At 43.3% G+C, this 17,585-nt stretch overlaps 1 protein-coding gene across 1 annotated transcript in view; it reads right to left on the bottom strand.

Annotated features, from left to right (window-relative positions):
• MCCC2 (methylcrotonyl-CoA carboxylase subunit 2) overlaps positions 1-17,585 on the bottom strand; it is a 1,233,028-nt gene that overhangs the window by 433,924 nt on the left and 781,519 nt on the right. The window contains exon 12 of the mRNA XM_044064435.1: positions 5,689-5,755. Coding sequence (XP_043920370.1) covers positions 5,689-5,755 — 67 coding nt within the window. The remainder of the gene's footprint in view (positions 1-5,688; positions 5,756-17,585) is intronic.

Genomic DNA, 17,585 nt, shown 5'->3' with positions numbered 1-17,585 from the left:
ATTGAATTGTATTAAGAAATAGGGAGTGCAAACAGCAATGCTGCAGGAGATGCATTTGGAAAGAAATGAGCATGTGAATTTGAAAAAGAGAAGATTTAATAATGGCTAGTCAACAGAATATCAAGAGCAGATAAAGGGAGTAATTATACTAAATCATTTAATTTTCTTTGTTCACTAGGAATGTCCAACTGGGTAATGCCCATTTTTAGCGGAGGTCCTGGGAGAAAAACTACATTTGTTTACACTGCATTATACTTAGTTCCAGTTAAACACAGAGTAGCTACATTTCTATTTACCTTTATACACCTACAGTAGTTACAATTATACATTCTAAGATTTTACAGAAAGCTTACATGCAATTTTGTGGTTTTAACAGACAGCAGTTATGTATAAAAATTGTTTTGGCATTTCAGTGAAAGGTTGAGAGTATTCTGTTAATGAGAGTACTTGGAGAGTACTGTGCGGTGAGCACAAAGTCTTAACCTGGTGATGAGAATGTGAAGGGCCAAGATTGGTTAATTTGCTGTTTACACAGTGGTTTGAAACTACTGAGTTTGTCAGAAAGTTTTATTTGTGTGGGGATACTATTACAGAGTTTAGCAATGCATCTCCTGTAACACTATTTCACTTATCTGTGAGTAGCAAGAACTTGTTACTATAACGTAGGTCCTTTGCTGGACAGTAGGGCACTAAGCAGTTTTTTTTTACTGCAAAGCAATTTTCTGGATGATGAATGAGTTTGTGTGCTGTGTGAATATGTTAGGTAGTTGTGCAACCAGTTTAATTGCTTTAAGGTATGACAATGGTGGGTTCTATGAGAGAGACTGGTTGCAAATTTAGCTATTTTATTGTAGCAGGAGGCAAGTTTTATTTGTTTGAGTATTGTTTAAGGTTGTTAGGGTGGAAGCAGCATATAAAAAAATTGGTAGAGTTTTTCTTGCAGTATCTGTAAGAAATCAATTACTTTTGTAAAGGGAGCCTAGTTTTTGATTTGTAGATTTAATGGTATGCAGTATATGCTGGTCATATTTGAGATTGTCATCTGTTATAATGTCTACAAGTTTACTGTGAGTTACAGTTTCAGAGACATTATTATTTGCTGACTTTATGGTGAAAGATTGCTTTTGATTTTGGCATCTTTTTGAGGTAAAAAGCATTAATTTAGTTTTCTTAGAGTTGAGTAGGAGTTTTGATTATTTCAGCCAGGTTTTTACAGAGAAGAAAGACTTTTAGGTAATGTTTGGAGCTTATTTGTTGTTAAGGCTGCACATATTAATGTTGAGTCATTTGCATACTCAACTAAACTAGTATGATGAGGGGAGGTGTGGAGGTTATTAATAAATATATTAAATAGGAGAGGACTCAAGACAGAGCCCTAAGAACCAAAACACTCTCTTCCAAAAAAGGAAGACAGTCTGGTGGTCATCTGCCATTAATAAACTCTAAAACAGAAGGAAGAAACTGTTGCAGAAAAAGGTGAAGTCCCAAGACTGGAAACATTCCCTTATTAGCCTCAACAAAAAGTTGAACTCCCTCATCAAAACCTCCAAAGCCAGCTACGAAGGCAGAACTGCTGAAGACACTAAAAACAACCACAAAGCCTTCTTTAGTTACATCAAGAATCTCCATGGCAATACCCAGATTTGCTCTGAGTTACTCCCACAATGGTACCTCCTATAATGAACCAACAGATATTGCCAACATACTGGCAGACAAGTTCAGTGCCAACTTTATCCCCCCAAAGGACCAATCTCAATACCGGAAGAATACCAGGCACCCTGTATTACTGCAGCACAGGTTAAAGCTGCATTGTCTATGCCCAAGAATACAGCTTCAATGGGACCCGACAATATCTCTGTCTGTGTTCTACATGAATTACAAAGTGAACTGGCACCACATCTGTGTGCTCTGTTCTCTCACAGCCTCACCTCAGGCTTTGACCCTACTGAATGGCACACTGTTACAGTCATCCCTCTCCATAAAGGAGGAGTGACTACAGACCCTGGAAGTTATCGCCCCATTAGCTTGATGAGTCTGATATGTAAGGCTATGGAGCACATCATCATGGACCTGATTAACAAGGATATAGGGAATCTTCAAACTCTAGATCCCATGCAATTTGGTTTTGTGAAAGTTAGATCATGACTGCTCAACCTGGTTGATTTCTTTGAGTCAGTCACCAGAGCGGTGGATGAAGGTAAGGCAGTTCATATAGCCTACCTCGATCTGGCCAAAGCCTTTGATACCATTCCTCACTCAGGAATTATTGATAAACTCACCAAACTAGGCATCAACCCCATATTGTTAGGTGGGTTGCAAATTGGCTCACTGACAGAACACACAGTGTAAAAGTGGCGGACTCAAGTCAGACTGCCGACCTGTCATGAGTGGAGTCCCACAGGGATCAGTCCTGTGTCCTCTCCTGTTTGGCATCTACTTCTCAGAAGTCTAGGCCAACACGGATAGACTCTAGCTGACAAAATGTGCAGATGACTGCAAGCTGGGAGTCATTATTAACTCCCCAAGTGATGCAGACATCCTACAGAAAGGCCTCACTGAGACCAGTGACTGGTGTCAAAACCATGGCCTTAAGCTTAATGCCAAAAAATGCGTCGTCATCCCCTTTGGGGAAAACTCAGTTCCCACTAATTACCACATCAATGGGAGCCCACTGAATGCTGCAGGCATTATAAGAGATCTGAGGTCACAGGTTGACAGTAACTTCTCCTTCGACCACCACACTGCCACTGTAGTCAGAAAGTCCTTCTATGTGGCACATCTCATTACCAACGGTTTTGCATCCAGGAAGAAAGAGTCATTGTTTCTCTCTACTCTTCCCTTATTAGACCAGTCATAGAGTATAATGGCCCATTTGGCATGTACCTCACTGGACACCTGCAACAGCTGCAGAGGCCACAAAAGTACTTCACAAAGAGGATCCTAAGCCTTAAACACATGTCCTACATGGACAGACTCAAAAAACTCCAGCTATTCTCTGTCTCATATTGTCTATTAAGAGGCAATCTCTGCTTGACTGACAAAACCATGTCTGGCCCAGCTCTGTCAGAAATGCTACATCTAAAGAAATCCCAATCCCTCCACACCATACGCTCTGGAGACCTCATCCTCATTACCACAATCAACAGAACATGCTGGAGGGACAGGTTCATAACCCAGAGACTGCCCATGCTCTGGATTAGACTTCCCATACATGTCAAGCAGAGCAACTCACTAGCCCTCTTCAACAGAAATTTTGATGAGTGGATGGGAAATAGAAAGTTCACTCCAATGGCTCTACTTGAGAGACACTGGGAACTAAAGATGGGGCGGCACTATGCCAGGGCACTTCTATGGGCTAGGCTTGTAAAGCCTCCAGGGCCATTAGGTTAGTACACACCTATGAACCCATGAACACCTACTGGTTGAAATGATGAGTAGGTTTGTTGCCTTACAGACAGATAACTAAGTAACCATGACAAGGAGATTTGTGAAAGTTCTATTGAGAAGAGTTGAAAGAATAGTTGCTGGTGTAAGACAGTATGAAATGCCTTTGACAAGTCTAAGAACATGGTGCACACAAGCAGACCATTGCTAAAGGGGCTCCAAAAGTGACAGATGAGGAAATAAAAAAACAAAAATTATAGATTTATGGCAGTAAGGGTTACTGCCAAGGGAGGAGGATTGAAATGGTATGCATTTATTCTCCATTGAAAACTGTTATTATGAAGCTTAAAACAATTTTGGAAGAATAAATTGGCTTTCAGCAGGGAATATTTATAGGTGGGGACTAGAATTTAATTTGCAATAGTGAGGCTGTATCAGGGGGACCTAGAAAGGACAATACAACAAAAGAGGGTAGATTTCTGAATAAATTTATGAAACTAATTGGTATGGAAGATGTGAATTCAGTAGTAAGAACTCACAGAATTTACACATTATTCCTCAAGATACAATAACTGGGCTAGATTAGTGAGAAATGATATTTCACACGAACATGTACATTTATTTGAAAGCTTTGCCACATATCCAACAGCTATTTCTGATCATGCACCAATAAAAAAAAAATAAGATAAAAAATCAAGGTAATGAAGTAAAAATAAGACACTGGTGCTTTCCCACCTACCTGTTAAAAAGAAAGGACTGGGTTGTGAAAATTATTCAGGAGTTACTAGGGAAGATAGAAATATATTCAGAAGTTACAGCTAGCGACTGGGATAAAATGAAAACAGATTTTAAAAACAGGGTGGAAATAAAGAGAAAGAGATATGGTTAATAAATAACAGAAATTACTTAAGAGTGGCTGACAATGATTAAAGTATTAGATTATGGGCAATCTCACAGAACAAGAGGAGGAGCAAACACAGAGTGCTAAAGAGAAAATAAGGGAGAATCAGACAATATGCATGAGTTTATTAAAATTGCAGTTAAGCAACAACTTTTTCATAACAACTCCACAGCACACAAACTTTTAACACAATGACTTAGGCAAGAGAATGTTGAAAGGGTTGTTACCAAACAAAGTGAACTTATAACAAGAAAAATAAACAGAGATCCTAACAAGATTTTACAGATATTCTGGAAATTTCATGAACATTTGTATAAAGCACAGAAATGTGGAAATATTTATGGAAGACTTAATTATGCAAAGGCTAGAGATAGACAAGGCTCAACAACTAACAGTTAAGTCTGTCCATAAGCATATGAATGAGATAAGCTGCAAGTATGTAACAATTATGCAGAAATTAACAATGCTGTTTCACAGTGATTATGTAACCAGTATGAATCCTGGCTGTGATGCTTCCCTTCACAGCCTGCAGGTCCTCCCTTTGTCCCCAGGGATTTCTGTTCGGTGTTCAGGTTTCATCCCATATTTCCAAAACATGCCAAAGATGAGCTGATGATCCATCAAACTGCCTGTAGGTATATGCATGTGGAGTGTGTGTGCCTGTGTGTGTATACATATACATATATTTGTGTGTTTTGTGTGTATTGCAGTGATTGAGTAGTAGAATAGGTCCTGGCTGCCCGCACAAATATGAAATAACATGAGTATTGGAGAATGAATTAGTACATGTAAAATGAAGCAAGACATAAATTTGGGGGGCAGAAACATGGTACTGGCAGAAAAAAAAATAACAGAAAAAGTGGAACATGGAAAAAAATGAGCCAAGGATTAAAAACAGGAAGTAGCTGACAACTGGATGAGAATAAAGCATTTACAATGAAGAAAGTGCATTGCTAGAACTAAGCAAAACACTCAATAGGTGGGACACTAACTGAGAGTAATGTGCAGAGTAATGTGTGCAAAAAATACACTAGCACAATAAACACTAGTCATTTTCTCTATATATTTGTGAATTATCTCTGATGATATCTGTACTGTACTTGAAAAAGGGAATCCATCTCATTGATCTTAAATCATAATTAACTGCGTGCAAGATTCAAAATAATCACTATCAAATCTGGCATTACTGTCATTGGCTTCAATGAGGTTTTACTACACGTGAACTTTGAGTCTTCCAATACTGCATTTATTTACTTATCAAGGGAAGAAATGTGGTCTGAGAAAATACTTCATAATTCTATTAGCATAACTGCAAAATCTGTTAACAAAAAAATAAGAAAAAAAAGATATAACTTTTCACTTGTAAATTACCTACAGAAAAGCATGGAGAACACTGCACTTACCAGTGATGTTCTGCAAAAATATTAGGGGGATATTACGTTGACAGCAGAGCTGTATAAAGTGAGTGCCCTGCAAACAAAATAAAACAAAAATAATCAATACTATTTACAGCATTAACACGTGAGTATTCCCTGTAAGTATTTCTACTTCGGTATATTTAAGCTAAGCAAACTTTCTATAGGGGTCCATTTCTGGGATTTTCACACTTTGCACTAAGTGAAAAAAAAAACAGAGTACCTCTGCCTATGGAGGTCGCAATGTTAGCAATTTGCATTAATGTTCCTGGCATCTGTGTTGTGATCTGTGCTTATAGCTACAATCCCCAATTTCTGACTTTCAACCAAATCAGATAAGCATCCGGTAAAAAATAAAATCTATGGAAAGGTTTACTATATACCATAAAACAAAGAAACATATTGTCTAACTATATACGTGCAGTCATACTTTGGGGGGGAGTGAAAAACTTGCAAATAAGATACAATAAACAAAGGGGATAGAAAAACTAGTGCAGAAGGAATTTATGGCAAGAGTGTGCAGCAAGGAGGTAAAAAGAGAAGACCCACATTTAAATAGGCAAGGCCTGAGACAGGAAATGCCAATATGCAGTGAAGGTTCTTAAGTGAGTGGATGTGGAGTCAGGGTAGATATAAGTCAAGCTAGCTAGCACATGGAGTGAGAGCTGAGACAGCAGGAAGACAAAACTAGAAGTTATGTACTCACCATAACGTTCGATGTATGTAGTCCATCTCATCTCACATTCTTACCCATGGGTTTGGAGCCGAATATCGGCTCAGACTCGGCCAAACTTTTCTAGCTCAAAGTCTTTCCATTGGCTGGGGTAAGATGGTATCCCATGCTGCATTGCTCTATATCCCCAGATCTAGTTTGCTGTGAACACCAACAGTCATACTCCATGCAAAACAACACACAAGGAAAGGAAGAACAAACCAAGAGTGAAGGGAGCTCTGAAAACCAGTCCTAACCTCCAGATCCTCCAGAAAGGGGAAGGTGGGGGGGGGTAAGTAAGAATGTGAGGCGAGATGGACTACATACATCGAATGTTATGGTGAGTACATAACTTCTTGATGTTATGTAGTCCAATCTCGCCTACATTCTTGCCCGTGGGACAGCGTCCCCAGCACCTAAATCCTGGGAGGCTCATTGGAAAATACTCCTGAGCACTGTGGAACCAAAGGAAGACCTGCCCCTAGATACCACGTCCAACTTGTAATGAGTAACAAAAGTGTGAGGAGATGCCCAAGTAGCCGCAGCACAAATATCATCCATAGACAATCTGGCCTGATAGGCTGCAGATGTAGATACAGATCGAGTAGAGTGAGCCTTGACCGGGAACAGTAGATCTTTACCCCCTGAAGAATAAACGAAAGGGATGCAACTGGATATCCACCTGGACAGAGTGATTTTGGAGACAGGAGACCCAATTCTGTTTTCTGAAAAGGAAACAAACAACTGATCAGATTTTCTGAGATCTTTGGTTCTGTGCAGATAAAAACGTAATTGTCTGTGTACATCCAATTGATGAAATTTAAATTCTGCCTTGTTTGATAACTGGGGAAAAAACACTGGCAACTCAATAGATTGATTAAGATTAGTGACAGACACCACTTTGGGATGAAAGGAAGGGTTCAGTCTGAGAGAAACCCTGTCCTTATGAAAAATCAAGTATGGGGGTTTTATAGAAAGAGCTTGAATCTCTGAAACGTGTCTGGCTGATGTGATGGCTACTAAAAAGACAGTCTTCCAGGTCAAGAATTTTAAATCACAAGTAGCTGCAGGTTCAAAGGGTGGTGAAGTAAGAGCCTGTAGAACAAAGTTGAAATCCCAAGGCATGATAGGCTCCAAAACAGGAGGACGGAGTAACAGAGTGCCCTTCAGGAAAGCCTTACAGAGTCTGTGAGCCATCAGGCTAGGCTCATTAGCAACATGAAAGTTAGAAATCGCCGCCAATTGGACCTTTATGGTGGCGGATGCTGAGCCCTGACGAAAAAGCATAGACAAGAACTCCAAAACAGAAGCAATTGGAGCTGTGTACGGGTCAATCCCTTGGGTATGAGCCCAGATTGAAAATCTCTTCCATTTGCTGGAATAAATCTTCCTAGTAGAGGGCTTATGAGAGGAAGATAAAATATGAACTACCTCCGGTGAAAAATGATGAAGCCTAACTAATGACGGAAGTGGAGTAGCCAGGCTGTCAACTGGAGGGTCTGCAGAGAGGGATGGAGCTGCCCTGACATGTGTATCAGTAAATCTGGTTGTGGGTCCAGAATACAAGGCGCGTCCACGACGTAGGGATGGAGAAAAGGGAACCAAACCTGACGAGGCAAGTGTGGGGCAATCAGAATCATTCTGCTTCCCAAGGACTGCGCTTTCTGAATCACTTTTGACAGCAAGGGAACCGGAGGAAAGGCATATAGCACACCAGAGGGCCAATCGTGGACTAGAGCATCCCTGGGTGACTCCCCCTGAGGGGGGATCAACGTGAAGTAGCTGTTGCATTTGGCATTGAGTGGGCTGGCAAAAAGGTCGCAGCAAGGCTGACCCCATCTGCGGAAGATCCATTCAGCAACTAGACGGTTCAGGGACTACTAGTAAGGCATCAGAATAGCTCTGCTTAGCCTGTCTGCGATCACGTTGGACTTCCCCGGAATGTGCATTGCCACCAGAAAACATTGGGAAGACACTGCCCACTGCCACACTCGCATGGCCTCTCTGCACTTGGTTCCTCCCTGCTTGTTCAGATACAACACCACTGACATATTGTCCGAGTGGACTGCAATAGTCCCGAGAGGAAGAAAGCTCTGAAGTGCCTGCAACACAAGTAGCACAGCTCTCATCTCCAGGACGTTAATATGCAAATGTATCTCGTGCTCTTGCCATGTGCCTTGGGCTGTCCTGCCTAGATAATGCCCCCCCAATCTGGGAGGCGTCCGTGGTCACCGTGGCAATCGGGGGCGATGGAGCAAAGGATTTCCCCGTGTCCAGATTGTTGGTGCAAAGCCACCAACTGAGATCCTGTTTGCACCTGTCCGTGAGTAAAATAGGGTGAGAAAGTGGAAGCCTTTGGAGAGACCACTGAGCAAAGAGGAGCCATTGAAGGATCCTCATGTGTAATCTTGCTAGAGGGACTAACATAATTGTCGCAGCCATAGTCCCCAGGAGTTGGAGAACCCATCTTGCCTTCGCTCTTCTCAGAGGGAGCAGGGCAGGAACTTGTTGCTGTAAGGCTCTGATTCTTTCCTGTGGTAGAAACGCCTGCATTTGAACGGTGTCTAGTTCTGCACCTATAAAAATGACATGCTGTGAGGGCAACAAGGAGATTTTTCCTAGTTCGATGTTATGCCCAACTGTTAACAGAGAGTGATGGTGGCGTCCCTGGTCTGAATTAGTAGATGCCTGGTGGTGGCAGTGAGGAGCCAGTCGTCCAGATAAAGAAACACTTGGAATCCTTGACGTCTCAGGTGAGCCGTCACCACCGCCATACATTTGCTGAACACCCTGGGGGCTGTGGTGAGACTAAAGGGCAGGGCTCGAAACTGAAAATGACTGGCTCCCAGCCGGAAGCGTAGGTGACTCCTGGATGCCCTGTCCATTTTGATATGGTAGTAAGCATCCTTGAGGTCGATGGAGCACATCCATTCTTCTTTTCCCAATAATGGGAGAATTGGCTGCAATGTGACCATACGGAACTTGGACTTTTGTACATGGTTGTTCAATCGGCTGAGATCCAATATGGGTCTCGGGTCCCCTGTTCTTTTTGGCACCAAAAAATAATCTTGAGTAAGTCCCTAATCCGATCTGGTCTGAGGAGACATGCTGGATGGCTCCTTTTTCTAGCAGCTTTGAGACCTCTGAAGCCACGTAATCCCTTTGACTGGGTGGAACGTCCGGGATTTTCCTGACTGGAGGGGGATCTGACGAAAGGGGGATGATATAACCTCCAGAAATTATTCGTAAAACCCATTGGTCCTGGGTGATGTTTTGCCAGGCCTCCAGCTATAACGATATTTGACCCCCGACTGGCTCCGGAAACGCACAGTCGGGCCTCCCATCAGGATGGTAGGGAGAACCGCGAAAGGAATTGCGGTCTCCCGAGTTGCGAGGACCTCCTCTGCCTCTAGGGCAACGTCCTCCTGAATAACCTCCCGCTCCTCTGCCTCTGGAGGGGGGTTCACCTTGTGCACCGGGAAAAAAACCTCTGTGATTTTTTGAACCACATTTTTCCACCCCTCTGGGCCTTGGGATAAGGCCTAGAGGGAAGGAAAAATGGACCCCTACAGCAGGCAGAGTTTTTCCCTCCTGCTCGCACCTGGTGAGGGTGTCTTTCACCTTGGTTCCGAACAAAAAGGAACCATCAAAGGGGGCATCGGTGAATGAAGACTTGAAGGCCTCCACGAAATGACAAAGGCGCATCTAGGCCTGCCTCCTAAGGGCGAGTTCTGAGCTTGCTGCCCTACTCGCTCCCTCAGCTGCATATGAAATCAGCCTCATGGAGGAGTTAACGATGGAATTGAGGGTAGACATCTGGGCATTAACCGTCTGGGCCACGTTACCCATGAGAGTATCTCCAAGCTCCTTGAGGAGATCTCTCTGGAGCCGTGTAAAGTGAGATAAGTAGCTCAGCGACCGTAAGGTAAAGGTTGCTGAAGAGAGGGTACGCTTCCCGTACCGGTCCATGGTCCTAGACTCCTTGTTAGGAGGATGGACAGAGGAAGAAGTCATGGCTAATTCCTTCTGGGTGGCCACTGCCACCACCATGGCATCCACAGGGACTCCCCCTTGGACAAAAATTCCTTACCCAAGGGAGCAGACAGAAATTTATTGGGTCTCCTGGGGACAGGTTCCACAGAATCAGGGTTCTCCCACACCCTCTGACAAATCAAATCCAGGAGCTCGTCGAAGGGTGGGGACACCCAGGAGGCAGAGGGCTGAGCACCGAAGGCCTTCAGGAAGACAGACTCCTCCTCGGAGGGGGCTTTGGATGGCCAGTCACCTCATTGTTTCAATATCACTAGGATGTCAGAGAAAGAAACATCCTCAGAGGATGACTTGGGGGACCCCTCCGATTCCTCAAGGTCAGTAACTGAGGTGAGAGACTCATCCTGGGAGTCTATGTGCTTCCACTTGCACGTTTTCTTTCTAGGGGGCTCCTCAGGCAAACACTCTGCGGGGCCCTCAGAAACTTGGGGACCACTCGTGGGGGTACCCTGAGGCCTTGGGGCTCTGCTGCCTTAAAGATAGGTGGTGATCAGAGACCCGCACCGGAGTGGTAGGGGACAGAATGACCGACCGCATGATGTCCCTGATGATCTGGCCAGCGCACTCCGCATGGCCTCAAAGGCTGGCCCCCCCCAAATCCAAAGAACGACCAGCTTCCGAGGCTACGACAGGAGTCGGGGTTCCCCGAGCCAAAGCACCGAGAGGAAGACTAGGAACCAGAAACTGTCCCGAGGCCTCTCCCTCAGGCCCAACCGAAGAATCCTGAGTCCTGAATCCCGTGGACGGCGCTGACGTCGGCACCGATAAGCCAGGAGGGGCCATCGGAACCAACTTGGAAACATCACACAGAGCTTAGCACTCCGGCTCCAAAGGCTGGGATGCGCTCGGAGGAGGAAGAATCGAAGTAGGTTGCAGGATGGGCTCCGGAGCCGACTGGGACGGAGCCGAGAACAATTTAGCCAAAACCGGTGATTGAAGGAGTCTCTGCACCACCCTATCAACATCCACATCCGATAGTGTCCTGGAAGAGTTGGAGGATAGGGAGGGAAATCGAGATCTCCTCTCAGCTGATACTTGCCTAATACTGGGCAATCGGCTCCGAATAGGTTCCATCATCACAGACACTTCCTGCGGCCCCGAGGACAGTGGAGCCGAGGATGTCGAAACTAATTTAATTACTTTCTCCGGTGGCTCTGAGGAGACTGACGGAGCCGGAGACCTCTTTTTTGATTTAGTGGATCTAGGTTTTGAGCTGGAAGCAGATTCCATACCCTCTTCGAACGAGGATTTCAAAAGTCCCTTCAGAATTAACTTATTCTTTCTTTCCTGAAGTACCCTAGGACTGAATGCATGACAGAAGATGCAAGACTCCTGCAGATGGATTGCTCCCAGACAATAAACACATACTAAATGCCCATCGGTAATGGACATTTTATAGCCACACTTTGAGCATTTCTTAAAGCCCGAGGGCTTGTGCTCATTCAAATCTTTAGACATCTTAAGAAAATACCACAATCACCAAGACAAAGATCACAGGTACTGAACCGACTGGCAAAAAACAGTCACAAATACACCACACTGAGCGCAGGAAAACTACCACTAGCCAACTTTAACAAAAACAATCCTCTGATACACACACACACAAAGGGGACTAAGACTAAAACCTCTAATTTAAATGGTTTTAGACCAACAGTAAAACATACATGAAGGGGACTAAGACTAAAACCTCTAATTTAAACGGTTTTAGACCAGAAGTTAGAAAAAACAGGGAAGCAAGGGGACAGTCTAGGTCCTCTAACTGAAACAGGCCTAGCCCGTTGGAACAGCTAGTGGGATACCACAAAAAACAATCACACACACACCAAAATTTTTTCACAAATAACACCAAACTAGGAATAGCTATTAAAATAGCTTTTGTTTGTAATAACTTCTCTCAGGAAGAAGAAGAAAAAAGGTACTTAGCCACAACCAACAGCGAGACCATGTCCGAGCTACACGAGCAGCAAATGAGATCTGGGGATATAGAGCAATGCAGCATGGGGTACCATCTTAGCCCAGCCAATGGAAAGACTTCGAGCTAGAAAAGTTTGGCCGAGTCGGAGCCGATATTTGGCTCCGAACCCACAGTTAAGAATGTAGGCGAGATTGGACTACATAACATCTCCTATTCACCCATGGAGGTAGGGCTGAGTGCCTCTCACCCAAAGTTTAAGTACACAATCCTGAATCCTGTGAGGTTCCCTAGGATGATTGCACTATCTTCCTCTTCCTGCTTTAGAAAATATCTGAATGTGTAGGGGTAGCTTTACAAAATGTGCTACTACTCCCAAGTCTGTACAACATTAGTTTACACTGAAAAATTATGCTCAGAATTCTGCATTTGTGAAAGTCAAGCAGGATTCACACAACTTTCTGAGTTTGAAAACTGTGTGTGCCCTGATGACTTTATTTACTGATGCATATAGGCTTCCTGATAGTGTTACACTACTACGTGAAACACTGGGAGTAAATTAGAGCTTAATTAAAAGATATATATTGTATCAAATACTTGTGTTTGTTTACTAAGTTTGTACTCCTACACAGGATCTGAAAATGGTCCAGTAGGAACAGTGCCCTAGTCTGGTTAATAAATACAAATAAAATAGATAAGGCATTGTGTGTCTAAGATGCAAGCTTCAAACAGTTTTATTCTACATATGTACAGCAGACACTGGCATGTATCTAGCCATTTAGAGTCTACATACAGCCTCAGCAAATTCCCAAAGGCCTCTATCAAAATGTCTAAAGCGGGTTTATATTGCAACATCGAATGCTAAAAACAGTGAACGATGTTTCATCGACACATTTTCAGCGAAAGCTGAAAATGTCGAATCCACAGAACAGCGAATTCTTTCCTAGGGAAAGAAATCGCTGTTCCAGCCCCCGGAAAAAAAAAAACATTAAACACTTCCAAACATATACACACATACCCTAATCCTAATTCTACCCCCCAAAAAACCAGTAAACAACTAAATACACATATGCACATAACCCAACCATACATTTAACGAAAAAAAAAACAGTAAACATTTTAAACCATATACACTTACCTTAACCCGCACCCTAACCCTAAGGTCAGTAACTCTCGCACATTTACATAAACAGTTCCAAACACATATACACTTACCTTAACCCTAATTCTACCCCCCCCCTAAACAAAAGTAAACAGCTGAAAACACATACACATGTAACTCAACCATACATCTAACACAAAATATAAAACGGTAAACACTTTCATACATATGCGCTTACCTTAACCCGCACCCTAACCCTAAGGTCAGTAACTGTTGCACAATCACGCTTGGGAGCTATACCGGACAAGGGACCACACTACACTTCAGAACATGGCAAAACAACGAAGCGGTCAAGCGACTTCTTTCCCAGGGAAAGAATTCGCTAAACAGCCGCTTCGCTGTTTTGCCTGTTGCTCTACAAGTGCCGACGAAAACGCATTCGACAAAATGCGTTTTCATTGTACGCATAGGAATCCATCTAAAGCATCCTTGCTTTTAGACTAAGCCGTAGACTGAAACGAGGGAAAGTTTGATTTAGTTACAGCTGCAAACTTTCCGTTCAGACCACAGAGGGATAAAGATGTTATACCACAGAGGGATAAAGATGTTAAATCTACGCAAGACCAGTATGACTACAATGCACTGCAACAGCAATAAAATCACTAAAACCTTCAAGGAGTTAAATATATAAAAAAATATGCTGAGGAAGAGGATACTTACTGAGGATGATTACAAGATGAAAGTCACAAAGCAAAGCTATAACCACTGCTCTTAGGTTCATAGGTTCATACTAGGCTATCTGCCCTAGGGCATTTATAAGCCAAGCCAGAATGTGTTTGGCTTTCGCCACCCATTTTAAATTTATTTTGATATGCCCTTTTTCGAGGTTAGTATACTGTGCCTCTGTCTAACAGTGACACAGAAGTGATACCCGGGGTAAACCTACGATCTCCCATCCACTCATCAAGATTCCTCTTGAAGAGAGTCAATGAGGGACTCTGCCTAACCTGGACTGGGATTTTATTCCAGAGTGAAGGGAGCCTCTGGGTTATGAATCTGTCCCTCCAGCATGTCCTATTTATTTCAGTGCTGAGGTTCAAGTCTCTCAAGCGCCGAGCTCGATGGGATTTGGATTTTCTGAGTTGCAGCATGTCCATTAATTCGGGTTGGACATGGCTTTATATGTCAGGCACAGATCGCCTCTGAACAGGCGGTATGCCACTGAGTAGAGCTGGAGTTTCTTTAACCGGGCAGCATATGGCATCTGTTTGAGCCCTTTGATCCTCTTGGTGAGGTACTTTTGGGGTCTTTCCAGTTGCTGCAGGTGTCTGGTAAGGTACATCCCAAAAGGAGCATTGTACTCAATTATGGGCCTGATGAGGGATGAGTAAAGAGGCACGATGATCTCCCCTGATCTAGATGTGAATCCCTTCATGATTAGGTGGGCTATATAAAATGTTTTTCTAACCACTTTGGCCACGTGGTTGTCAAATGAGAAATTGCTATCAACTTGGGTCCCCAGGTCCCTAATTACTTCTTCTGTACTTAATGGATTACCACCTATGTGGTAATTTGTGGGCACTTTGTTTTTGCCAAAGGGGATGACTATACACTTTTTGGCATTTAGCTTGAGGCCATGGCTCTGGCACCAGTTGTCTGTTTCTGTGAGGCCCTTTTGGAGAATGCTTGTGTCGGCTGGAGAGTCGATTATGGCGCCCAGTTTGCAGTCATCTGCGAACTTGGTCTGCCACAGTCCTTCTGTGTTGGCCTGTACCTCCAAGAAATATATACCGAACAAGAGAGGTCCCAGGACTGAGCCTTGTGGGATGCCACTTGTAACTGGTTTGGAGTCTGACATGGCTCCAGCAATTCTAACCATGTGGGTTCTGTCCTTGAGCCAGTTTGCAACCCATCTAGTGACATACGGGTTTATATTTAAGCTGGTGAGCTTATCTATAATGCCCGAGTGGGGTATTGTATCGAAGGCTTTTGCGAGGTGCAGGTAGGCTGTGTGGACCACCTTCCCCTCGTCAATGGCCTTGGTGACTGTTTCAAAGAAATCAGCCAGGTTTAAGAGGCAGGATCTGCCCTTAACAAAGCCAAACTGGGTAGGATCCAGTGTCTGTAGGTCCCCAATATCTTTATTTATGAGGTCCATGATGACCCTTTCCATAGCTTTGCAGACCAAGCTAGTCAGGCTTATGGGGCGATAGTTTCCAGGATCCATTGAGGCACCACCTTTATGGAGAGGGACCACTGCTGCTGTACGCCATTCTTTGGGCACATATCCTGTAGTAAGGCTGAGATTGAACAGTAGTTTTATGTTTGGGTTTAGCTCTTCTTGGAGTTCATGTAGGATGCAGCCCGGGACACCGTCTGGTCCCATTGATGCTGTGTTTTTTGCTTTGGAGAGGGCGGCTCTTACCTGAGCATCTGAGATGTCAGGGGCAACACTCTGCTGGGATAGATATTTGCCCTTTGGTGGGGAGGGGGAAGTTTGCTGATCCTGTCAGCTAGGATGTTGGCAATGTCTGTGGGTTCGGTGTATTTTTTGTCATTTTGGACTAATTCTGAGCATATCTGGGAATTCCCATCCAGGTTCCTAACATAACTAAAGAAAGCCTTGTGAGTATCCTTAGTGTCCTGTGCAATTTTTCTCTCGAAGCTGGCCTTAGACAATTTTATGAGTGCCCGTAGTTTTTTGCTAATACTGATCAGTGATGCCTTCCCTTTTTGGGATTTTGCTCTATCATTTAGTAACTTCCTCCTTCTATTGTATAGTTTGTTTATGGCTGGGGTCCACCAGTCAAGACGTCTGCCTTTGGAGGATTGGGTCTTGGTTTTATTTGGGATCGCATGATCCATGCATTCCTGAAGGTGTTCATAGAATGCATTTATAAAGGATTCTGCGGTCTGGGCCGTATAACTAGACAGGTGCTGTCACGGCATTACCAGCATTATAGGGTGCTTGCTCTCTAGGAACTAGATCCAATCTTACATCAACTGAACATTTAGGTTCTGTGGTCATTGCATCTTACATTATTACTATCAATTATTTATGTTTTAAACTTGTAAATGAAATAATGGATTGTACTAACAAGGACTTTTTTTCCCTTCAGATACCCAGTGAATATCTGCAGTATTTCTGCTGAAAGCAAAACATTACAGTTCAATGGAATGTGGGATTTATCAGTTTCTTCAATTATTTACCTTGCACCTACATGTGTACACATGGAAACTGCAAGGACACAGGGAATCAATTGCACATCTAACAGATTAGGGCTAAAATGTGCTATGGTGAACTGTTACTTCGATCCTTATTTCTTTTTATTTTACATGGTTACTATTACTTTGATTTAGAAATGAGATGAACTGAGGGTCAGATTGAGGTTACTGTGTGAGTAGAACATGGGAAACTGTATGGCCTTCCAATATTAATACTTTTATTAATAAGAGTCGAACTACATATTCAGCTCCATCGCTGTACGGGGATAAAGTCCTGACTATAACCCAAGAGATCCAAGCTTGGGTAACTCTTGCAGCTGGCAAAGAAGACAGAAGAAGGGGGGACACATATCTAGGTGCTGAGATTGAAAATTTAGTGGGAGAGCTGGCTTAAAGGTGGCAGAGCATCCTTAAGGGGTTATGTCACTTGCAAAAGTGAATGACATGCCCCCTTTGACATCCACTGCACTCTACAGCCCTGGGACAGTTACAGACATGTGCAGAAGGCTTTCAGCCTTAAAGCCGAAACAACAACCCTAACTCCAATTGTTGATGGCTCCAAATCCCTAGCTCTCAGTTTTGCCTGATTTTGAAGAATGTCCTTGATTTTGTCACATAATCTTGACCTTTCCATCATATTTGTTGATATTCTGGTAGATATCTGGGGATTACAGTCAGTCAATAATACTAGACATTAGAGTTTCATACACCTTACTCTTCAGAATTTCCATGCTGATGCAACTGTTGTTGTTAACATGTTGATTCCAGAAGAATAATATTTTCAAACTGTCCCTGAAAATTTGTGCCTTTACTCCTCCCCCTATTACATTTGGGTTTGTCCACAATTCTTGATGAAATAAGTTAAGAGTTATGCTCTAGTCTCC

The sequence above is a fragment of the Protopterus annectens genome, chromosome 2.part2, assembly GCF_019279795.1.
Source record: "Protopterus annectens isolate FY-2018-M chromosome 2.part2, PAN1.0, whole genome shotgun sequence".
Taxonomy (NCBI): domain Eukaryota; kingdom Metazoa; phylum Chordata; order Ceratodontiformes; family Protopteridae; genus Protopterus; species Protopterus annectens.
This window is presented reverse-complemented; position numbering and strand designations above follow the sequence as displayed.